General features: G+C 45.2%; 2 protein-coding genes across 5 annotated transcripts in view; one reads left to right on the forward strand and one right to left on the reverse strand.

Annotated features, from left to right (window-relative positions):
- Window positions 1-365: 365 nt before the first annotated feature.
- On the reverse strand, window positions 366-9,638 carry NDUFAF1 (NADH:ubiquinone oxidoreductase complex assembly factor 1). Of its 4 annotated transcripts, none has more exons than XM_075105567.1 (5): window positions 9,540-9,638; window positions 7,030-7,652; window positions 4,387-4,572; window positions 3,332-3,406; window positions 366-817 (listed from the first exon to the last, which is right to left on the reverse strand). In XM_075105567.1, exons 2-5 carry the CDS (start codon window positions 7,537-7,539, stop codon window positions 677-679), a joined length of 912 nt encoding a protein of 303 aa, XP_074961668.1. In that variant the 5' UTR covers window positions 7,540-7,652; window positions 9,540-9,638; the 3' UTR covers window positions 366-676. The 4 variants fall into 4 exon arrangements, with proteins under 4 accessions (XP_074961668.1, XP_074961666.1, XP_074961667.1 ...); XM_075105565.1 differs by having other exon boundaries at window positions 9,343-9,638; XM_075105566.1 differs by having other exon boundaries at window positions 9,329-9,638.
- The window catches only part of RTF1 (RTF1 homolog, Paf1/RNA polymerase II complex component), a 39,482-nt gene continuing 24,290 nt past the window's right edge, over window positions 9,636-24,827 (forward strand). Inside the window, 3 exon segments of the mRNA XM_075105563.1 lie at window positions 9,636-9,728; window positions 9,731-9,853; window positions 12,203-12,313. Coding sequence (XP_074961664.1) covers window positions 9,651-9,728; window positions 9,731-9,853; window positions 12,203-12,313 — 312 coding nt within the window. The 5' untranslated portion in view covers window positions 9,636-9,650.

Here is a 24,827-nt window from a genome sequence, read left to right on the forward strand (position 1 = left end):
GATCGGCCCTGCCCTGGAGCAGGGCTAAGCTCCCCAGGGAAGCCTTACTTCTGTTCCCCCACCTCAACAAAGCCGTAGGACTATCGGCCACAGCTCCAAAGGAGAAGCCCAGCCCAGGGCATAGCTCCCCTTTCAGTACTGGTAGTGGCAGCTTTTTCTTTTTCTCAGCTATTCAGCAGAGGTAAAACTGAAGAGTGACATACTTCTGCCTTTTCCACTTCTGGTGCTGCTTTTTGTAAACTGCCTCAGGGTATTAAGTCTCATCATACTTTTTCCAGCTTAAAGCTAGTGGATGTGAGTGTTTTACAATTGTCTACAAACCATCTAATGTAGGAAATTGAATTGTTGTACAAAAGAGAACTACAACAAGCTTGTGACATACTTTTATTTCTGTAAAGGCCAAAACCTACCCAGACACTGTTGCTGCTTTGTCCAAATGCATCATAACTCTCCTCAGGCCACGTTCCTGTCCATATATGTACAGTATCTCCAGGATTGTGTCTGCCAGCTCAAAAATGCCACCAGTGTCACCCTGGTCGGATCACTACAGTCAGTACTCCATGCACTTGGCTCTAACATTTACACTGAATCTTCAAAAGTTGTAAGCCATGTTAAGAAGTGCTTTATAAAAACAAACCAAGCATCTGAAGAACATCCCAAAGGCCACCAGCGCAACTTAGACTCGAGGATTCTTTTCATATGTTTCATAGGCAAATTCTTCTGTGTGAGCTCTATCATTCAGCAGGCCAATAAAATCAATCTCCAGCTGGAACGGACCATCTACTTTATCTCCAATTGTGAAGCCAAGGGTACTGATCTAATTAAAAGATACATAGGTTAGAGCAGTATTTACAATGTTACAATCCAATACAACTGTAAAATATGAAAGTGGTAGATACAAACAACTCAGGGCCATCCACTGCAAACAGCAGTGGTTATTTGTTAACAGCATTATTTTTTAAGGTGTGAAGGCTTCACTACCACCTTTTCAATACAGGCCCTAGCAGGAAACTACTTCACATCTGCCTTTCCACTGCTACATTGAACCCTTTATTAGAAACAGCCTGAGCCTAAAGCAACGCTGCTGTTTTTATCCTTCGAGGTTCGCATGTGGCCAGTTTCACTGATCGGGCGTACAAGCGTGTGCCTGGGAAAAGTTGGATAAAGCTGACTAGCTGTAGGCTGAGGCTAAATACATGTAAGTAAGTGTATGCTACATAAATAGTAAAACAAAGCTAAAGAAATTAATGTTTGAAACACTGCCTCTTCCCCAGCAGCAAGCTCTACAGTTGGCCCCTTGGCCTGTGGAGCTTGGAGAGTTTTTGAAGCTTCATCTTTCCAGTTCACATTGTTATAGATGAGTAAGGGAGTCACCTGAACTGCTCTGAGGCATTTATTCCACCCCAAGCCCTAGGCATATTGGCTATTTCCTGCCTTTTTACTCCTGTTTAACAACACCTTTCCTGGTTTCTGGGAAAACAGCAGTACCGTGAGGGACTGAGACATTTTATCAGGATTTCTTTAATTGCCTTTACACTGCTTCCCCTATTTTGAGATTTCTTTAAAATACATTTGTAAAATTACACATCATGTTTTATGCAAGTGCACTGTTTTTACTATGAAATACTAAGCGTAGGAAAACAAGGAATGAATAAGGGGAAGATGATTATATCAAGTATGGTTTTGTCCCTTTAACTCCTGGTAAATACTTTTAAATTCATAGAATCATTAAGGTTGGAAAAGACCTCTAGGATCATCAGGTCTAACCATCAACCCAACATACCCAGGCCTCCTAAACCATGCCCTGAAGTGCCACGTCTACACGTCCTTTAAATACCTCCAGGGGTGGTGACTCCCCCACCTCTCTGGGAAGCCTGTTCCAATGCCTGACCACTCTTTCAGGAAAGACATTTTGCCTAATATCCAACCTAAACCTCCCCTGATGCAGCTTGAAGCTGTTTCCTCTCGTTCTCTCACTAGTGACCTGGGAGGAGAGGCCAGCACCCACCTCACTACAGCCTCCTTTCAGGTAGTTGCAGAGAGCGATAAAGTCTCCCCCCAGCCTCCGCTTCTCCAGGCTAAACCCCCCCAGCTCCCTCAGCCGCTCCTCATCAGACTTGTTCTCCAGACCCTTCACCAGCTTCGTTGCCCTTCTCTGGACACGCTCCAGCACCTCAGTGTCCTTCTTGTCCTGAGGGGCCCCAAGCTGAACACAGGATTCAAGGTGGGGCCTCACCAGTGCCGAGTACAGGGGCACAATCACCCTATATACAACATTATGTCTTCATTTACCATTTTGAATGACCATATATTCCAAATCCTGATAAATTCTTCATTGTCTGTATTTAAACACAGGCCATTTATAACAACGTTCTTCCATGAAGCATTTTTTCTGGTGGTTGATCCACCTTCTTCATATCATTCACACTTGTTTTCTACAGCCTCAACTTCTGTTTTTAAACAGATTGTTTTCAAGCTGCCAATCACTGAATTGCCCTCAAATTTTTCCTAATTTTGGGGTTTTTTCCCTTAAGACAATAGGAACCAACGGCAACGTTCCAAGTGACTAACACTGATTCAAGTAATGGGCCTTTTATTCTCTCCCCATATATATTTCTAATATGGTTTGTTTTCCTTGTAGCAGTTACTGGGTATTAAAGTCACCCTCAGTTGCATACAGGAGGGTCACTGAAATCTTAAAAAAAACCCAAACAATTTTTTCTAACATGTCTTCTCCCACAAATCAGTAAATTAGCCTACCTGTTTGAAGAAACGTATTAAAAACCAACACAGTTGCTTACTGTAGTAGAAAGCCTGAACAAAAAAAAAAAACCTAACAGAGCGCCTAGAGATACATTAGTTTACTGCCCACCATCAAGGTCACTGGTACAGTATATCCTCAAATAAAATCTCACTATAAGATATCCTTACAGTCTTCTGTCAGGAAGGAAGTTTAAGATACTTACTTTTATTATTTTTGGCTGTACTGTGCAAACTGGCACTTTAGGTTTTAGTCACTTTGATTATTCCTCAAAAAAATATTTTGGGTTCTTTTATTTTTTTTTTTGGAAAAGCCAAGTAAATTGTGAGTTGTTTCTGTATTATCTAGATCTCTCAAAAATATTTTTGGAGCTACTCTGAAGTTGACACCACTATCACAAAGTAGGGTAATTTAAATGCAAAGGCAAGCACACAAGATTAAGTACCTTGTAATGAGAAGAGGCCCTACAATTTCCAATTCACAAACAGTAAAGGATTAGTAAATTATGTATATCAGGACAATATAACCTTAAAGAATATTCCAGACTGATAAAGCCTGTAGAAAACTTGCCTTGTCTAACCAGATAGGGTGCTGGTCATCCTGGACTCTTCCCCGACTGGAGAAAAAGAATTTTGAGAACGGAATCTGACGGAAAAAAACCAAACCAGACTTCAGCATCACCAGTACGTAGAATAAGCACTTCAGAAACAAAAAGCCTGTCCCAAAAACTGAAGTAGTCACGCTCTTCTGCGGCGGCCGTTTGTAGCCATTGTGCAGGATCAACGTACCCCATTAGGGCACAACGAGAGGCTGCGGCACAGAAGGTGGCTGTTTACATCTAGACTATCTCCTTCCAACAACACGTCCGCATAAAACAGAAATTACTGAAAACTCTAGCATGCATGTGTATCGACAGCTTGTCTGTGCCCAAGCTGTGGATTTCACAGCACTAACTTCATACCGAGGCATCAGGACTCAGCAAAGCTGTTCAGAATTATGTAAAAATTACTTTGAATGCAGTGGTATTAAGAAACACAGAATGCCCATTCATCAGGGTATGTGAACCTCCTTAACGCCATCAACAGCAAGTTACAAAAGTTCCCCAAGTTTCATCAGAAAAGAGCCAAAACTCCCACTTCTTACAAATATTACTTTGTGTCATAGATTGAAAGGCCATAAATGACAAACCACATCTTTGAGTCTCTGCCCGACTGCAGCAAGTCCTGTCGCAGGGCACAAATCCTACACCAGCCTACGTCCACGTGTATTATGGATCAAATTGTTATCGCAGGGGATACTCCTGGCAACACCTGCTAAGCTTCAGTTGTTCTCTCTATTCTCTTACTCCAGTAACAGATAAGAGCGGATGCCTAAGTGAACGTATGGTGGATCAAATCTTTAATACAATTTAAACACAGTCTTCCTCTCCCAATCAGCACTTTACAATTCTGGGAACTCCCAAACCAAACACACATCTGTTGTCCAAGGATACGTAACAGAAACGTTGCTAAATGGACAGCAATAGCAATAAATGATGACTGGTGAAAGACTAGTGAAAGAATTCCCCTTCCACAGAGCTACGACCCCAAGACAGTCTCGTTAGTTTGAAGGACGCATTAGTTCACCTTTATTTCCTCCCAGTATGGGCCTCCTCGGGTGAACATGAAGTAGTTGTAGAGGTCATCCTTTTGATGAGAGAAGTAAGGGTCTGTATAAATGTTTACCATCCAAGGTCTGCCATCACCACGGACACGTAAATACAGACAGTTGAAGTTTGACCAGTCATAATACTTCTTCCTAGCAAAAGATCCCTACAAAGTATTAATAAATAGAATTATTCCTCCTTAGTAAAGGGAAACTTCTGTTACGAATTACAGAGCACTATTGCTTCAATCACTGCTTAGATCTGCAGTTATGTAGTTCAATAAGTTTAATGTAGTTTAAGTTTAATATTCCATGGTCAGTACTAGATTATTCAGAGGCGATTACAAGAAATTGAAGAGTGGAATAATATACCCCCTGTGACAGCTTCCCTTACTGAAGGCTGACATAAGCACTGAAAACATGTAATGTTTTCCAACACTTTGTCATTAACCCTGCATAATGATATGGATTACAAGCACATCAAATTCTCAACTGTGCTTTTTTTCCAAAGATCTTAAAAGCCCCGGTGCTGTGATTTGCACACAGGCAGCTCCAAGTGTCTTCAGAGAATTACAAAGTCCTCCACCTGGGGAGGAACAACCCCATGCACCGGTACACGTTGGGGTCTGAACTACTGGAAAGCAGCTCTGCTGAGAAGGACCTGGGGGTGCTGGTGGGCAGCAAGCTGACCATGAGCCACCAATGTGCCCTTGTGGCCAAGGCAGCCAATGGTATCCTGGGCTGCATTAACAGGAGCGTGGCCAGCAGGGCGAGGGAGGTTATCCTCCCCCTCTACTCTGTCCTAGTGAGACCACATTTGGAGTACTGTGTCCAGTTTTGGGCCCCCCAGTTTAAGAAGGGTGTGGAACTCCTTGATCAAGTCCAGTGCAGAGCTACCAAGATGATTGAGGGACTGGAGCATCTCCCTTATGAGGAAAGGCTGAAAGGCTTGGGTTTGTTCAGCCTGGAGAAGAGAAGGCTGAGGGGGGAATCTCATCAATACCTATAAATATCTAAAGGGTGGGTGTCAGGACGATGGGACTAGGCTCTTTTCAGTAGTGCCCAATGACAGGACAAGGGGCAATGGGTACAAACTGAAACACAGGAAGTTTCAGCTAAACATGAGAAAAAGCTTCTTTACTGTGAGGGTGACAAAGCAGGGGCACAGGCTGCCCAGGGAGGTTGGAGTCTCCTTCCCTGGAGACATTCACACCCTGCCTGGACACGGTCCTGTGCCCCCTGCTCTGGGTGTGCCTGCTCAAGCAGGGGGGTTGGACAAGATGATCCCCAGAGGTCCCCTCCAACCCCTGCCATTCTGTGATTCTGTAATTACACTGAGAATTTCACTTGGAGAGGTGGGTGGCAGGGGTCAGAGCTATTCTTGGCCAGAATTGCTTAAATCGAGTCGAAATTAGCACCACAATTTTAGAGGTTTCCCCTTTATTTTACAGCACTACTCCAGTTACCTACCTACTGTCCTTCTACCAACTCATCTCACAGGGAATAGGATGATTAGATCAGATGTATTCACACAAGGGCTGTCACTACCTGACTTTGTAGTTTTGCCAGCTTTGAACCTTTTTACTTAAAGAGCCTTTGTGTTTATGTTTTCACCCTCTGATTTCAAACTGCATTATAAAGATGGACTGATGCACTCCACTGCTTCAGAACTCAGAAGCGAAAGCCTGAATCACATTCACACACAAGCCAGTAGCAGTACTGTGAATTTAACTCATGTGAGGTTCCACTTGCTGTTCCATTTCCCTGACCCAGCAGCACCATCTCCATCAGTGTTCATCTGCCTTCCATTCACCCATTGATTTTGTCTGCTCATATTTTCTGCTCTTCAAGTTTCTGGCCCAGAAAAGATTCTACCTGTATACTTGTGCCAAGTATAACAAGTCCATCCAACAATAGGACAGACTAAAAAATTAAGCATTTTATACATACAGTCAAAATGTTCTTTTGTTTTAAATAGTACTTTAAAATAAGGAATTAAACAAGCAGTATCAATAAATAAGCTCATCCATTTCTGGTTCTGTTTTGCTCAATCCTGAGCTATCAAAGATTTGTGTCTCACTTTTTCTAATGTACAGTAGGAGCCAGACCTTTAAAAAATAGGTTTAAAAGCATTATTTTCTGTCCCTGCAAGAAAAAAGATGAGCTCATTCACCTAAACCAAGTCTGATTAATAGGGCAAGCTAGAGCCCAGAAAAATCCCAGAAAATTTGTTCTTATGACATATTCAATTAACTTCAAATTTCGAGAGATGTCCATTTTAATCATACCAGTTTGGGATATAAAGGTTCATTACAGATCCTTCATCTGTAAGGAGGCTGCAAACAGGGCTATCTTAACGAGTGGATGCCCTATTGTACATAAGTAAAGGATCAAACATATATCACTCCTTTTTCTAAGGAAAGAAAACAAAATCCAAGAAAGAGTTTTAAGTTCCTTCCAGGTCAAAGGATACAGCAGCAATTCCACCCCTGAAGAAATATCTGCTACACCTGGAAGCGATCAGTTTCAACCACAGTAAACAGCAGCACACCTGTCACTGGGATCTCACAAGAACACTCCCTGATTAAATAAAAGAGGCTACGCCAACACACAGCTGTACTTACCACTGGTGGTTTAGCTCTCATACTGCAGTATCCACTGTATTTTGTCTCTCCATCCCGAGGTAATTCCGTATTGAGGGTTCCATACAGCAGAGCAGCCTGGTTATTCCTACCCAATTTGAGGTAAACTTCACTTTTCCCTCCAATCTCTACGTCAGAGGAAATCACCCATTTATTTAAATCTTCTTGGCTTCGAAACTCCCACAACACCCTTGTCTGTTCCAACAGGTACTGACTGAGTGGATGGCCTCCGGGTCCTGTTAAGTAATCTTTGGTCTCCTTCTTTAGCATGCTTAGCTGAGTCTTTAGGACATCGATGCCCTTCTTCAGGCTGAAATCAGTATTTTGCCAAGACTGTTTTTTCTCAGGCTGTGACCCTGGCCTCCTGTAGCTGCTATACGATTTTGACACAGAATCACTGAGGAGAGGTCCAAGCAAGGGGTGCAAAACTTGGTGCCTGCAGCATCTACCACGTAAGCAAGCGTTGTTCAGCAACGTAACAGTCAGAGCCATGCTAGTAAACTTGAAGAATTACTTCCAGTAAGGCAATTAACAGCTTTGAAATTAATTTAACAACAAAATTAGTATCCAGAGCTATCTTACTTTGGTTACTACAGTATCTCCACCTTTAATGAAAAAGAGAAAAGAAAAAAAAATTACATATAGGATGCTTGTAAAACACTTTCATTTTTAAAAGATATTAACTGCATATGTAAGCCATTGGAAAAAGGAATAAAAAAAAACAACATCAAGGATTACGCTTCCTCAGAGTTCTAGGACACTGAATGATTTCTACCCTCTGTGTCTCATCCACCCTCCCCATGGTGTGAAATACCCATGCAAATAAGAAAAATTAAGTAAAATACCTCAAATTAAACTGAAAATAGAAAAAAGCAATTCCTGTTCATCCCTTTCACTGTATGTAACTTTAGGCATTGTGAGTAATACCAGCAAAAACAACCTCAAGAAGAATATTTCTAAGAGATGGCATCTGTATAACTGTAAAATATCCTCTGCAAGAAAATCACAAATTCACAACAGGTAGACCCTACTGCCACAGGGACCAGAATGACAATCTCATCCAACAGGGACAGACAACAAGACTTTTCAGCTAAGATGTGTTACAGCAACCATACTACAGGCTTCTTTCACAAGTCATTCAGCCCCTTGTCCACTCAATACATCTGGGTCAGGATTACAGAGAGGTCTACAAAGATCAAAGCATTTAACGTGAAAGACTGCAATTCAATAGTTTTTTTTTTCATAAAGTTTCTGAAAAAAAAAATCTGAAAAATATTCTCTTTGTTTCTCTCTGTGTCACTGTTGGTAGGAAGGGCTATACCACGTTGCTATTCTCTAATTCATAAGGGAGAGCCTCGACATTCAGCGCTCTGTACAAAGGCTATCTCTGACTCAAAATTAGACAGACTAGATGTCTGGGGTTTTTTTGTTGTTGTTTTGGGCTCCCCCTCTCCCCCCCGAATAAATCCTAAAGTGATGTCCAATCAGTTCATCTTCTCTGAGATTTTAAGAACAGAGCCAGTCACCCCACACACATTCTCTGTATGCCACATACCTTCCTTTACTCACAGGAAAATTCACTGCTATTATTCTCACACTCCAACTAAGCCATACACCTCCAACTAAAGCCTCACTGAAGGAAGCCATGCTTTCTCTGTCATGCACTCAGCAAGACAGGAGGTAAGTTCCTAAGTCAAAAAAAAACCCAAACAAAAAAGAAAACCGACGTGGAGGGCTTCCGTGTCCCTTGGGGCTGAGCATGAAGGCAACGACGAGAGCCTGCAGCATGACCCCGGCCATTTCTGGGCCCTCCCTGTGCACCTGCCCCAAACCCAAACAGAACCAGCAGAAAGGAGAGGCAGAGAAAGGCTGCAGCCTTCAGGCAAGCTCGGCACAGCCTGTGAAACAAGCTTGTTTCCTTCGAGTACCAAGAAGAATAAAATGGGAAATTTTAATAAATTCCGCTTTTGCTACATTTTTGTCCCTAGGCGATGTTTCGCCAACAGGCGGCTGTCACGCCAGCACCGACTCACTGCCCAGCGGTTACAACACTTCATCTTCCAGCGCCAGCCTGGCTCGCACCTCACCGCGCTCCTACAGCGGACGGCGCCGCGACCTGAGCACCGGGCCCGGAGGGCAACGGCGAGGCCGGGATGCGGCGGCGACAGTCAGTAGCGGCGGCAGGCGGTCACGGCCTCTCCACACAAGCAGCCGCCTCGACGACACCCCCCGCTCCCCCCCCCCCCAGCTCCATGACCGACGGACCGAGGCACCGCCTCACCTTCCCGCCCTTACCGGCGGGTCAACCGCGTCCGGGCCCGGCGGGGAAACACGCACCACGTCCCTCAGGTTCCGCCGCTCCCGGCGGCGGTAGCCACCAAGCTCCCTTTCTCCCTCACCGGCTGAGGCAAACTCTTCCCACCGCGCTGCGGAGGAACCGCCGCACAGTGCCGAGAGACTTGTTCACGTTTAGGAAAAGAACGAGGAAGTACCTATTTATGAGGCAGGCGCCGACGCATAAGCTCGGATAGAAGGTTGCTGTGGCCGTTAAACCGCCCTCAGGGCGGCGGCCCCGCCCTCCTTCCCACCCCGGCGTGGCGCGCATGCGCGGTGCCCTTTGTGTCCCGGGCGGGCGGGCGGCGCGGGGCAGGCCGGGCCGCTGCGAGCGCCGCGCCGCCGCCGGGGCGGGGAGGGGGGGGGCGAGGAGGAAGAAAAAGCCGGTCCCGCCATGGTGAAGAAGCGGAAAGGCCGAGTCCTTATCGACTCCGACACTGAGGATAGCGGTAGCGAGGAGAACCTAGATCAGGTGCGCGGGGAGGCTCGGCCCAGGCGCGGGGCCTGGGATCTCCAGCCCGCCCGGGGCCCGGTGCCGCCATCCCTCCCCTCCTGCCCTCGCTCCCGCTCCGGCGGGCAGTGCGCCGCACTCCCTCTCCTCAGCCCGATGGCGGTCTCCGTAGAGGGAGCCCGCTGCCCTCGGCGGGCCCCCGGCCTGGGCCGGCTGCTGGGGGCTCGCTGTGGTGGGGCCCGGTTCCTGCGGGGGGCGGCGCTCGGGGGGACGATGCCCCCGGGGCGGTTTGGACCATGAGGAGAGCTAGAAGCGGGACCTGGCAGCCGTCACCCCGCGGGGCGTGGCGGGGAGAGGCCCAAAGGGCCGGGCAACTTTTGTGGTGCCGCTTTGGCAGGGCGGGAGGGCCGCGAGGGGGAGCGGTGTGTTAGGTGCCTGCCTCCCGCCGGCCCCCCGAGCCCCTCGGGGCGAGTGGGCCCTTAAGGCGCCTTTAACATTCCCTCCTCGATTGTAACGACTGAGCTGGGGGAGTCTGTTGATGGGGAACTGCGTCGTGTGAGGTCCCTGTAGGTATAACGAGGGGAAGTATGTATTTATCATTAGGGCACCTCTTGGGACTGGAAACTGATGTCTGGTGTGAGTTTAACCGTGTCAGGGCTGCAAAAGGGTCGTTTTCCTCTTTAAAAGTGGCTGCTTTCAAAGACTCATCTTTCCATATAGCAGTTGTTGATGATGTGACTTAAACAGTGTATAAAACATTATAGATGAAGCCTGTTACAGCTTGGATGGCGATGCTTGTTCCAGGGAGAAGTTTGGCTGTTTAAATATGCTGAAGCCTATGTGTCTGATGTAATTTATGTGCTGGACCCTCAGGGTTTTTAATATAGAAGCTGTTGCTATGTTGCAATAAAAAGCCTTCCCAAACACTCAAAAATATTTTTGCAGCTTGGAGCTTCAGAAAACTCAAATTGGAGGCTCTGTGAGACAAATATACCAGAGCAGATCGTGCCCTGATGTTGTTGGTTATGCACACCTCTAGAATCTCTAGAGCTGCCAACATCTCACCAACTGTATGTTAGCTGGGTAGTATCTTCACAGATGGAAAATGGAAGGAGCTGGACCAGCTTTAGCATAGATCAGGCAGTCAGAGTGATGGTGGTAGGAATAACCGTGTGGCTCTGCATCTATTCCGTCGTTCCCTGGAAGCGTGTATCTGTACCTGAGTATTAGGTGCTTCCTCCTCCACTGAGCTGTTTGTAGCAACTACAATGGCAGGGGTACGTACGTGCAAGGATAAAGATTAAATGGCGGGGAAGCAACGTTTTTGTGGCGTGATTTCAGGATGAGAGTATACCAAGTGGGGCCCCTGGAGATTAAATGTTTGACAGCTTCCCTTGTCAGTCTAGGTTTGTTGAATCAAAGGAGTAGGAGCCTTTCTAATATAGCATTTCAGAAAACAGAATAAGGGTAGAGAGGAAGAAGGAAAGTTGCTTGGAATAAAAGTAGTGGTAAATATGCCAAGATATCATCCAGGGAGGTAGTCTGGGTTGAAGGACTACTTAGAGAGAATCATGAGAGAGAAATGCTTGAAAAGATTGTAGAGCAGTGTTTTTAAGAACAAATTATGTGTCATGGACTGCAAAGACAATAATGCAGCTTCAGAAATGTTTTATACTACTGCTTCTGTCATCTGAATGAGCTACGAACAGCAGATGATGAGATTATTTGAGAGCCATATAGTTGTGTGTTGCGTCTGCAAGTGCTTCCTTTGGCGGAGAACGGCTCTATCAGTTTTGCAAACTTTGAGCTTGATTCCTGCTGTATGTCTGTCCAAAGCTTTAAGTGCATTCTGTGGTATGTAGGGACAGTGAAAAGGAATTGAGCAGGCTGACTGAATATTATCAGCCATGATGTTGTGGTGATGCCTAGAGTATTTCCCTTTTAAAGTGTCTAATTGCAAACGTCTCTCTTGTTTGGAAGAAGGAGCTGCTCTCTAGTGGCAATTGGCTTTTTGGTTAATGCCGCACAGTGTAGTCAGGATGTTTTTGAATTATTACCTAATCCAAACAAAACAGACCTGGACATAACTCTGAAAGTAGTTTGTCTTATGTCATTTATACAAAGAAAGTAATAGTAGTGGTATTTACTTCTTCTAGCTTGTTATCCTCAAAATACTTTTACAGCATCCAGTTGTATTAAAATTGTGTGTGTGTATTTATGAAACGTAAGGAGACTTTGTTCCTTAGTCAGTGGGGATAATCAGGATGTTGGGATATGCTCAAATACCACAGAGAAGGCGCACGTGCACTGACCTGGATTGATAAAACTAATTATGACATTTTCAAATAAACGTGTGGTTTTTCACACCAGGAGCTCTTGTCATTGGCCAAACGGAAACGCAGTGACTCTGAAGAAAAGGAGCCACCTGTGAGCAAACCGACAGCGTCTTCAGACTCTGAGACGTCAGACAGTGACGATGAGGTGAGTCTGTCATGTTATCAGTGAGCTTACTATGGGTTGTTTGTCTGACTGTACCTAAGCAGTGAAAGGGTATTTATCATACAGTATATTTAGCCTGCTAACTTCATAAAGTGGGACTGGCTGTCGGCGTAACTGTTGGACACCCATTAAGCCTGGAGGATGTGTACTCAGAAATACTTCTGTCTTTCTTGTAATTGGTACGCTTGGAATTACTACTGTTGACAAAATAGTCCGAATGTCTGTAGAAAAGATGGCTGCTTGTTTAATCCCATCTTCATACGGTTTGAATGGTCTGGTGATCTGCCTGCTTAAATCTAGTGTTTTTCCTGTGTAATGCTTGTGGCTGAAGTAGCAGTGAAGCTGCTAAAGCTGGACTCTGGATTCAAGGGAGAGAGGTTTTAAGCTTTAGAAGAGAGCTTCCTTCCTCAGAGGAAAAGGATTAAGGCAGGTGGTACTATTTTACAGGTGGTAAAACTGTTCTACTTAGCTACTTTGATTCTCCAGGAACTCTACTGTGAACTAGCTTGTCAGGTCATTTGAATGTGCAACAGAGTGTGTTTTTATTGGCATTTTTGAAGAAAGTGAGGCAAGAAAGATTTTAGAATTACTTTGTTCTAGGGTTTTGTCAATTCCTTGTGTAGCAGTGCTTATCTGCTAGGTCTAGTTTTATTGTTTGTTCTTCTACTACATTCTAGAGCTGGTTAAAAGTCTGCTTTCATCTACAAATGAAAATTGAAATCAACTTATTAAAACAGGAACTGATAAACAGTCCAGGCAGGGATTTGAATAAAAACATTTTCCTGAAAGGTTACAAATGCCTTTTGCAAGCTTTCTGGGCAATGTAGAGTGGTCCTTCATTCCATTCATTCTTAAAAATGTAACAGGGAGCTGTTTGGGGTGGGTTTTGCTGAAACTACAGGAAGGATTATTCATTGTGACAACTTGAAGGCCAATACGGTAGGCCACTTATAAACTATTAAGCATTTGGTAGCATAGTAGAGTTCTTCCAATAAGTGTATATGTGTGGTTTAGTTTTCTTTCTGAGGCATTTTTGAAATAAATACGCTTGGAACTCTGTTTCAATCCATTCTGTTAAAATAAAACCAACAACCCTCTTGTATCTAATATATGCTTAAGGTATAAGGAGAGAGGAAATTATGAATGGACTAGACACTAGGTTTGATATCGGGTAACCACTCAGTTTGTCTGTGTGTGTTCTGATCTCCTGGCACGCAGCTTATTTATTCTGAGCTGTGTGGAGACCAGCTTGTCTGGAAAAGTAGACTTTGGTGTGGAGAGCACCTCAATGATCACGTTTTCTGTTCTGTGTTTATCTCTGAAGAATGACAGAATAAAATAATATTACTGAAATTTTTTTTAGCTTGTGCAATTACAAGTAAGGTCTACCTGTCCGTTATATGTGGAATATGACGACGTGTCTCTGCACAAATTTGCGCAGACCCTGCAGATGCAGTAGTGTCTCTGTTGCACCATATTCCTTTGGTTACTTTCTCATCTGTGTATCATTTCTAATTGATACTCTGTTCTTTCTGACCTCCATGCAGCAAGAGGAAAAGATTTAGAGAAGAGGTAATTAGGCCACTTGCTTCTATTCCTGTGCCTGAAATATGCATTCTGAACTGCTTCTTGTCACAGCAGGGTGAGACAGGCTGGGTTATGACAGTTCTGCTTCTGCCAGCATTCAGTTGTGTGCATCCCTAGGCTTGACTACGCTACTCCTGCTTGAACAACTTTGGTTTTAACCACTGGTTTTTTTTGTTAGTTTGGCATTTGCTCAGCCTTGGGCTTAGGGACAGGGGCGTCTAAAAGTTGAAATTGTCTTACTGGTCTTCCTGGAAGATGAGAGCCTTGGGGCAAAATTAAACTGTTGTCTTGGGGAAATGTGCTTAATCACGCCTGTTTGCTTCCATGCAGGTTTTGTAGTGTGTACGTTCCTCCTGGTTCCTGGCAAGTGCTAAATGTTCCAGGATTGTCACTATGCTCCTTTCACGTACACTGAACACAAATCTCTGCTTCAGAGTCTAATGCTGCATTCTGTGTTTTTTAAAGGGATGAAAGTTTGAGGGGCATTGGGGAGAGAAAGACAACGCATTTTGGAATTAGAGAATGACAGATGTACAAATCATGCCACGTCTATACAGCGGTGCCCAAGGGATTTCAGTAGATCTTTAAAGTTATGTTTTGTGCATCTCTGAGAATGTGATTCTGTGAAGGCTCATGGCCAATGCTGGGTTCTGTAACATTTTAAGTACCTGTGTGGTCTGAATCAAATTACCTAGCCAAAGGACTGAAGATGAATTGCAGGCAGTGAAATAGGGTGGATGCTCTGTACCATCTTCTGGTGGATCTGTGGAATGTGCATGACTGACTTGACTATGAACTGTTGTTCTGACAACTGATAAATAGGAATGACTGCAGGGCTTTGCAATAAGAAGTACTACCTTCATAAAGAGATATACTAAGCTGGACGCAGATGTGGAGACAGACAGCTACTTTATCTGTGGAGGTATGTGTGTGGCCATGACTATACCAGAGCTCACACCCCAAACTGTTGTTAGCCTGGTGCATCATGTTAGCTTTGGTGTTAGCCATGTTACTGATGGGGCCTACTGTGCTAGAGGTGTATGTGTCCACAAGTACCATCGTTGCTTATTGAAGACATTGTGTGAATGGTGTTCCTCAGTTGCTGTAGGTTAATTCTGGGTTTTCGCTCTTCCTTTTATCCTGGCATCACTGCTTATGGCAGGAGAATTCTTCCTGTTGCATGGTGAAGCCCAGATGACTTCTGCAACAACTTCACTAACATCAGGGTAGATTAGTGTCCTGGTTTCAGCTGGGATAGAGTTAATTTTTTGTGTGTTCCTATCTGCTGGTATAGTGCTGTGTTTTGGATTTAGTATGAGAATAATCTTGACAACACACTGATGTTTTAGTTGTTGCTGAGCAGTGCTTACACTACTCAAGGACTTTTCAGCTTCTCATACTGCCCTGCCAGCGAGGGGCTGGAGGTGCACAAGAAGCTGGAAGGGACACAGCCAGGGCAGCTGACCCCAACTGACCCCAGGGATGTTCCATATCATATGATGTCATGCTGAATGAAAAACTGGGGAGGTTGGCTGGGGGGTGGGCCACTGCTTGGGATCTGGCTGAGCATCGGTCAGTGGGGTGGTGAGGAAATGCGTTGTGCATCGCTTGTTTTGTATATTTTTAAATCATTATTAATATTATTTCCCCTTCCTTTTCTGCCCTATTAAATTGTCTTTTTCTCAGTCCATGAGTTCTACCTTTTTTCCTATTCTCTCCCCCATCCCACTGCGGAGGTCAGTGAGCGAACAGCTGTTTGTTTGTTTAGCTGCCTGCCAGTTAAACCACAACAGTCCTTTTTGGTGCCCAACATGGGGCTCAAAGGGTTGAGAAAATGACAGGTCTGACCAGAGTGTGTTAAAATATATTTGTGATAAGCATTTGTTATTAGGTTAATAGTTGCCAGTTGCAATGTTGATTCATTTGCCCTCAAGGTTGTGGTGCTCGTTCCCAGAGTAGTGCTATGTAACATCTTACTCTCTGTATATGTTCCCTGCTGTGCTGTTTATCACCTCTGGGGGCTGGATTAAGGTTATCATTTTGCTGTACTGTGTAACAGTGGTTTATGGTATGATAGAATTACTGGTCATGAGACTAATCTGTATTTGTACTCAGCATTACTGTCATCTCTGTACTTTGGGAGCCATTTCTTGGAAACTATTAAAAATTACAATCTTTTCTCCTTGGAGAGGCAACTTATGGGGAGACAAGGGGGAACACTTTCTCTTCCTCCTTCCCCTTCTCCAGGCTAGTTACAGTAGCTCTCGAGAATTTTCAATATCCTTGGGATGTTCAAACCAACATGTTCCTATTGCTTTTTCTCCTGAATGTGGCTCAAGTCTTGTTTAAGGTTAAACAACGACTTAAGAATACCTCCCAGAGATCTGCCCCAAGGCTGGATAGTTATGAGTGGCAGGGTGTGTGGGATAGCATGGGCAAGTACCTAGGAGGGTGGGCACCTCCGGTGTTTTGGAACTTCATCCCTGAACAAGTGCAGAATCCTGAAAAACTAGTAAAATATTTGGAAAAAGTATGCTGTCACCCTGGCAGTTCCAGAGAGCCACAAATCACTGCAACGTGCTGGGGCCTGGCCCATGCCTGCTGAGCTGTGTTCAACATTATTCAGTACCCACAAGGGGAAGAGAAGGATCTGGATCTGACGACAAAACAACAGGCACAGCGGCTGCTCCAAACCCTGCGACAAGCACTGTGGCTGAACTGGAGAACCAACCTGTGCTGGTATCAGTTGCCCCTATAAACAAGAAGAAATATTGGATACGAAAGTCAGCTCATTTAGTAAGGGAAGCAACCCCTACTAAGAAGGGGAAGGAGTGGGTGAGGCAGGCTAATCTGAAGCAGGGCCATCACGAGAACAGGAGGAGGGAGAGGCAGAACCCGTAAATGAGATGGTAACCACCCGATCCCTGTCCCTGAGTGAGCAGTGACATATGCGAAAAGGTTTCAGCCACGTCCAGACAAGCACATTATCACCTGGCTGCTCCAATGATGGGAAAATGAGGCCAGTAGGCTGGAATTAGAGGGTAGAGAAGCCAGGCAGCTGGGATCCCGTTCTGGGGAAGGGGGCATTGCCAAAGCCATTGGAAAAGGGGCACAAGCCCTCAGCCTCTTGGAGGTGACTCCTCTCAGGCATGAAGGAAAGATATCCCTTCAAGAAAGAAGTTATATGTCACCCAGGCAAGTGGGCCACCATGGAGAGAGGTATCCAGTACCTGAGGGAATTAGCTGTGCTGGAGGTGATTTATGGTGAACAGGACAGCGAGCAGTTATCCAAAGATCCAGATGACGTCAAGTGGAAATTTGTATGGAGTGCACCATCATCATATGGCAACTCATTGGCAGTAATGACCTGGAAAGATGGAGAGGGTCAAACAGTGGATGAATTGGCTGTCTAACTTGCGCAATATGAAGAAAATCTCTCTTCCTCCCTATGGGCCTGTGTCTTGGCTGTGGAGAAACTCTTCTGGGAGTTCCAGCAATTCAAAGATATGTCCCACTCCCCACCTGTACAGACCACTATCTCAGCCATTGGGAGTAAGTGTCCCTCCGCTCAAGAGAGAGGGTGTAGTGGGTACACACCATGGGCCACCCTATGATTCTACCTGCATGACCATGAAAGAATGAGGAATGTATGTGGGATAGAAGACCCACCTCGACCCTAGAGGCACAGGTGAGTGGATTGCAAGGAGAAAAAGTAATGAAAGGAGTTCTTCCAGGAAAATTGCTGCTCCAGTTTCCAGTGAGCAGGTCCCCAAACGGAGTAGAAGAGCTGATATTACTTCCCATCTCAATAAAGTGACTTTTGATTTATATTTACAAGAAGTGAGTAACGAATACTATGATCAGGTCTAGAAGGGCCCTGCCTCCAGCCAAGTGGAGGAAAGGGACAACTGGGTTTACTGGACTGTGTGGATCCGATGGCCTGGCATATCCAGCCCACAGGAGTGTAAAGCTCTAGTGGACACTGGTGCACAGTGCACCTTAATGCCATCAAACTATATAGGGGCAGAACCCATCAGCATTGCTGGAGTGACAGGGGGATCCCAAGAGCTAACTGTATTGGAGGCCAAAGTGAGCCTAACTGGGAATGAGTGGCAGAAGCACCCCATTGTGACTGGCCCAGAGGCTCTGTGCATCCTTGGCATAGACTGCCTCAGGAGAGGGTATTTCAAGGACCCAAAAGGGTACTGGTGGGCTTTTGGAGTATCTGCCTTGGAGATGGAGAGAATTAAACAGCTGTCTACCTTGCCCGGTCTCTCGAAGGACCCTTCTGGTGTGGGGTTGCTGAAGGTCAAAGAACAACAGGTGCCAATCGCCACCACAACAGTGCACCAACTGGCGGCAATATCGCACCAACCGAGACTCCCTGATTCCCATCCATGAGCTCATTTGTCAACTGGAGAGCCAAGGAGTGACCCATAAGACCCACTCACCCTTTAACAGTCCCATATGGCCGGTGCAGAAGTCTAACGGAGGGTGGAGGCAAACAGCAAACTATCATGGCCTGAACGAAGTCACGCTGCCACTGAGTGCTGCTGTGCCAGCCATGCTAGAACTTCAATATGAACTGGAGTCACAGGCAGCCAAGTGGTATGCCACAACTGATATCACTAATGCAGTCTTCTCAATCCCTCTGGCAGCAGAGTGCAGGCCACAGTTTGCTTTCACTTGGAGGGGCGTCCAGTACCCGGAATCGACTGCCCCAGGGGCGGAAACACAGTCCTACCATTTGTCATGGACTGATCCATAATGCACTAGAACAGGGTGGAGTTCTGGAACACCTTCAATACATTGATGACATCATCGTGCGGAGCAACGCAGCAGGAGGAGTTTTTGAGAAAGGGAAGAAAATAGTCCAAATCCTTCTGAAAGCTGGTTTTGCCATAAAACAAAGGGACCCGCACAAGAGATCCAGTTCGTAGGAATCAAATGGCAAGATGGTCGTCGTCAGATCGCAATGGATGAGATCAACAAAATAGCAGCCGTGTCTCCACCAACTAGCAAAAAGGAAACAGGAGCTTCTTTAGGCATTGTGGGCTTTTGGAGAATGTATATTCCAAATTACAGTCTGATCATAAGCCCTCTCTATCAGGTGACCTTGAAGAAGAATGATTTCAAATGGGGCCCTGAGCAACAACAAGCCTTTGAACAGATTAAACAGGGGAGATAGTCCATGCAGTAGCTCTTGGGCCAGTCCAGGCAAGACAAGATGTAAAAAATGTGCTCTACACTGTGTCTGGGGAGAACGGTCCTACCTGGAGCCTCTGGCAGAAAGCACCAGGGGAGACCTGAGGCCGACCCCTAGGGTTTTGGAGTTGTGGATACAGAGAGTCTGAAGCCCCCTATACTCCAACTAAGAAAGAGATATTGGCAGCACATGAAAGGGTTCGAGCTGCTTCAGAAGTGGTTGGTACTGAAGCACAGCTGCTCCTGGCACCCCGACTGCCGGTGCTGGGCTGCATGTTCAAAGCAACTGATGCTACATGGAGTAAATGGGTTGCACTGATCACCCAGCGGGCTCGAGTAGGAAACCCCAGTCACCCAGGAATCTTGGAAGTGATCATGGACTGGCCAGAAAGCAAAGATTTGGATTATCACCGGAGGAGGAGGTGACGTGTGCTGAAGAAGCCCCTCTGTATAACAAAGTGCCAGAAGATGAGAAGCAATATGCCCAGTTCACTGATGGGTCCTGTCGCCTTGTGGGGAAGCACCGGAGATGGAAGGCTGCTGTATGGAGTCCTACACGACAAGTAGCAGAAACTGCTGAAGGAGAAGGTGAATCGAGCCAGTTTGCAGAGGTAAAGGCCATCCAGCTGGCCTTAGACATCGCTGAACGGGAAAAGCGGCCAGTGCTCTACCTCTATACTGACTCCTGGATGGTGGCAAATGCCTTGTGGGGCTGGCTGCAGCAGTGGAAGCAGAGCAACTGGCAGCGCAGAGGTAAACCCATCTGGGCTGCTGCATTGTGGCAAGATATTGCTGTCTGGATAGAGAACCTGGTTGTAAAGGTACGGCATGTGGATGCTCATGTCCAAGAGTCCGGGCCAGTGAAGAACATCGGAACAACCAGCAGGTAGATCAGGCTGCCAAGATTGAAGTGGCTGAGGTAGATCTGGACTGGCAACATAAGGGTGAACTATTTCTAGCTTGGTGGGCCCATGACACCTCAGGCCATCAAGGGAGAGATGCAACATACAGATGAGCTCGTGATCGAGGGGTGGACTTGACCATGGACGCTATTGTGCAGGCTATCCACGAATGTGAAACATGCGCTGCAATCAAGCAAGCGAAGCGGGTAAAGCCTCTGAGGTATGGGGGACGATGGCTGAAATATATGGGGAGGCCTGGCAGATCGGTTAGATCACACTCCCACAAACCTGCCAATGCAAATGCCATGTGCTCACCAAGGTGGAAGCAACCACTGGGTGACCAGAAACATATCCCGTGCCCCTGACAGCACCTGGAACACTATCTTGGGCCTTGAAAAGCAAGTCTTATGGCAACATGGCACCCCAGAGAGAATTGGGTCAGACAACGGGACTCATTTCTGAAACAGCCTCATAGACAGCTGGGCCAAAGAGCATGGCCTTGAGTGGGTGTATCATGTCCCTTGTCATGCACCAGCCTCTGGAAAAATCAAATGATACAATGGACTTTTAAAGACTACACTGAGAGCAATGGGGGTGGGATGTTCAAACATTGTGATACCCATATAGGAAAAGCCACCTGGTTAGTCAACATTAGGACATTGGCCAATCAAGCTGACCTTGCCCAGTCAAAACTTTTTATATACTGTAGAAGGGGGTAAATTCCCTATAGTGCATGTAAGAAAATATGCTGGAGACGAGAGTATGGTTTACTCCTGCCTTGGGCAAAGACAAACCCATTCGTGGAATTGCTTTTGCTTAAGGACCTGGGTGCGCTTGGTGGGTGATGCGGGAGGATTGGGAAGTCCAATGTGCACCTCACGGATTTGCTTTTGGGTGAGAATAGCCAATGAATTAAATTGTATGATGTTAATTGCTATATAATTTTGTATATCATTACTTCTATAGTTATAGTAGTGACTATATGCCATATCAACGGTATTACAGTAGGAATCACCTAGACCGATGAAGAATGAACTTTGATGAAACCAAGCAAAGTGCAGCAGTGATGGAACCAGGACTGGCTTCAGCATGCAACAATCCAACACCCCATACTATCCCTCCTGCCCTGAAGGACCGTTATGACAGATGGAGCCCAAAGTCATTGACTAAATGAAATCAATGGACATTTTATAGGGATGGCCCGTAGACTAAGGGAATGATATCTGTGTGTATATATCAAAAGACAGGAAAAGTGGTGATTAATTGGAATGTATTGGAAAGTGTGGGACCTGGGCATGATGTAGATGTATAGAATATGGGATGGATGCTGTCCTGGTTTCAGCTGGGATAGAGTTAATTTTTTGTGTGTTCCTATCTGCTGGTATAGTGCTGTGTTTTGGATTTAGTATGAGAATAATCTTGACAACACACTGATGTTTTAGTTGTTGCTGAGCAGTGCTTACACTACTCAAGGACTTTTCAGCTTCTCAAACTGCCCTGCCAGCGAGGGGCTGGAGGTGCACAAGAAGCTGGAAGGGACACAGCCAGGGCAGCTGACCCCAACTGACCCCAGGGATGTTCCATATCATATGATGTCATGCTGAATGAAAAACTGGGGAGGTTGGCTGGGGGGTGGGCCACTGCTTGGGATCTGGCTGAGCATCGGTCAGTGGGTGGTGAGGAAATGCGTTGTGCATCGCTTGTTTTGTATATTTTTAAATCATTATTAATATTATTTCCCCTTCCTTTTCTGCCCTATTAAATTGTCTTTTTCTCAGTCCATGAGTTCTACCTTTTTTCCTATTCTCTCCCTCATCCCACTGACTGTGTGGTGGTCAGCTGCCTGATGGTTGAACCACAACAATTAGACAGCAAGCCACAAAGCTGTAGGAGCTCCTGTTCATTTCTCTTGAAAGGTCTGCTGTTAGCAATGATGGTGTAAGTCTGTGCATCCGTCTATACTTGTTCTAATGTTGTGAGGGGTTTGGTTGTGCTTTTTAACAGCTCTAGGGTGATAACAGAAGATAACTCCAGGATCAGAAAAGTTATATCACAAATGCTTGGTACTAGTCTTGAGTTTAGCCAGGGATATCTGTTTAGGCCTTTATTTGCAAATATGCAGATTCAGTAGGAAGCAAATAGCTGAAGGTCTTGTCAAGAGCTACGGGACAGAGGAAGAGGTGAACAGTGGTCATCCAGCCAGTGAGGAAATCAGTCTCAAGTAACAGTTGACCTAGGAGACTTTATGCTGTGTCACGAGGAAAGGGCTTCAAAGTTTGGATCTATGTTCTGCACTTCGAGTCAGAACACTGTAGGAAACCACAGGTTGGCAGAAAGCTGTATGTATTCCTTCCATTTTTGGGGGTGTCTTTCTGGGTTTTTAGAGATTACAATGCCAAATGTCTTCCTTCCCTGTGTGCTTTCATTTCATAATACTGCTTAATTAGGGCTCCAAGAATGAGTGGGTTCTCCAGTCCTGTGAGGCCTTTGTGGTACATTTTTCCAAGCTTAAGAAATTTGGAACAGGCTGTGCTTTAATCTTCCTAGACACAGCTGTCAAAATTACAAAGCACACAGCCTATACTTTCCTTGGAGACGGTTTCCTTCAGCTGTTAGCAAGTAGAATAGTAAAGCTTTCCTTAAGGAAAAGAGGTGCTGTTACTCCCCCCAGAGCAAACAAACTGCAAGTGCAAATCTGAATAGCACAGGCTAATTGTATGGAGGCTAGCATGTCCAAAGAAGTAATGTGAACCACCTGTGGACAAAACAGATATAAAATTTGGTCTGCAGGTAGCTGCTTTAAATTGCAAACTAGCATGGGGATAACTTCTGAAAATCTGCAGCAGCCCTGAAGCGGAGCAGGTTACTCCAGAAATAGACTCATGGAGGTATTGGAATGGAATATGTGATTTTATTTAATTTTTTTCACTGTATGAACTTCTCCCTGGGTACAAAGGAAAAGTTTTTGCTGAGAACAATCCAGTCCTAAAGCGCTGTCTAATATCTGGAGAAATCATTAGCCTTTGTTAGTCCAGATGATGCTTGCTGGCTGGTGATTCTAGAGCCATGCAAGGCACACTGACCAAGTGTTTTATGGCTGTTGCCATCTCCCATTTTTTGGCTGTGGCTTCCAAAATAAAACATTGCAGGTTTTTTGCAGCCAGTGGCATACCCAAGTTTGTTTTCACTATGGAGAGTGCTTCTTCATTGCCATTTGGTGTCTACCGTCTTGATGTCATCACTCAGCAGTTCTTCTCTTTTTTCAACACATGGACCCCTCAAAATACTTCTAGAGCAAATGTTAACTTGCAGCTTCAACTGAATTTAAACCTACTATAGGTAGACTGTTTTTCATAGTTACCTGTAGTTACCTTTCTGTGAGCTCCTTTGAGCAGTACTCTGACGATAAGGGTGGATCAGGTGTCTGGTGATATTTTGGCCCACGAAGCCTTCTTTCAGCCAGTTCCTGGCAAAGTCCCTTATGTGGCTTCAGAAGGTGTTTCCTTTATTTGCTTATCTCCTTTCCATTTTGTTGTTGACACCTTGACTCTCCTCCTTGTGTCTAAAATAGTCCTTTTAGGTTTTCTAATTGCTGGGCTGTTGTCATTGTGAAGGTATTTGAGGCATCCGAATGACAGGTGCAGACACCAAAAAGCAAGAAAGTAACAGGGGCTTTTAATTTACTATTTACTTTTAACAGCAGTGGTAGAGAGCGTTTTCCTCCTTGTAGCTCTTGAGTGCTACCTCCAGAGTTCTCCCAGCTTTGAGAAACCCTGAAGACAGTAAATGCTGCCTTATCTTCGTATCTGTGCTGGCTGCTGTCGTCTTCAGACTGAAACTGTAGTTTGATGACTTGCCTGCAGGGCTGCCTTTTTTTTTTTCCCCTGTATGAATGGATGAAAGTTTGTAAGCTGGGCTAGTGTTCTGTACCTTGATGCTCCTAAGCTGTCATGTTGTCATGGTGTGTAAGTTTGGCCTAGGAAAGGAACACATTGGTAAGGGACCTGTTTTGCTTTGTTGTGGCTTGTAATTTGCCTTTTGCTTATAAAAGCAGTATCTGGGAGGGAAGGATATGGCAACAACTGGCTGGTAACCTTGGTTGTGCATCTCTGTTTTGTTTGATGCTATTAAAAAAAAAGGGAGATTACTGAGTTGCAAAATAAAATCTCAGTGGATAATGTATTTAGGTATGTGTGAATAGGAGAACATAGTGACTATCTGAGCAGCAGGGGTAAGACAGTTCTATACTCTCAGAGCTTGCTACTTCCCCGCTAATCTCATTTAATCTCCCTAGTGGAAATATGTTCCAGGTTTGCTGAACTATAAATGATTTTCTTCAATCATTTGCTTTTGTAGAAGCTGACTTCTAAATCTGGCTGATTTCTAATGTAGGGGATTTTTTTGTTGTTGTCAGTCCATTTTGGGTACTGTGGCTTAGTTTGGACTTCTTGGGGGAAATATGCAAGCTATTAGCATTGTGAACCTTTGAAGCAAGAGGAGAAATTGAAATGTTCTTCTGGCTGCTTCCTGTGAATTGAACCATAAAGCTCTGTTGTTTGACAGTACTAAGCAATAAGCAGAAAGCCATGCTGCAGCACATTTCTGCATGGGTTTATTAACTTGCTGAATCTGGAACCACGGAGGTTTACAGATGGTGGCCAAGGAGGCAGCAGTGAATAGAGGCACTGTTTAGAGATGTTATAGTCATGGAAAGTGTGTGAAAAGTGTTGACTGGCTCTGCTTGACTGCAACAAGGAAGAGAGAACCTGGAGAAGCTGCAACAGAGGACAGATTTTTGGAAA

Source organism: Phalacrocorax aristotelis, chromosome 10 (genome assembly GCF_949628215.1).
Source record: "Phalacrocorax aristotelis chromosome 10, bGulAri2.1, whole genome shotgun sequence".
In the NCBI taxonomy this organism is placed as follows: Eukaryota; Metazoa; Chordata; class Aves; order Suliformes; family Phalacrocoracidae; genus Phalacrocorax; species Phalacrocorax aristotelis.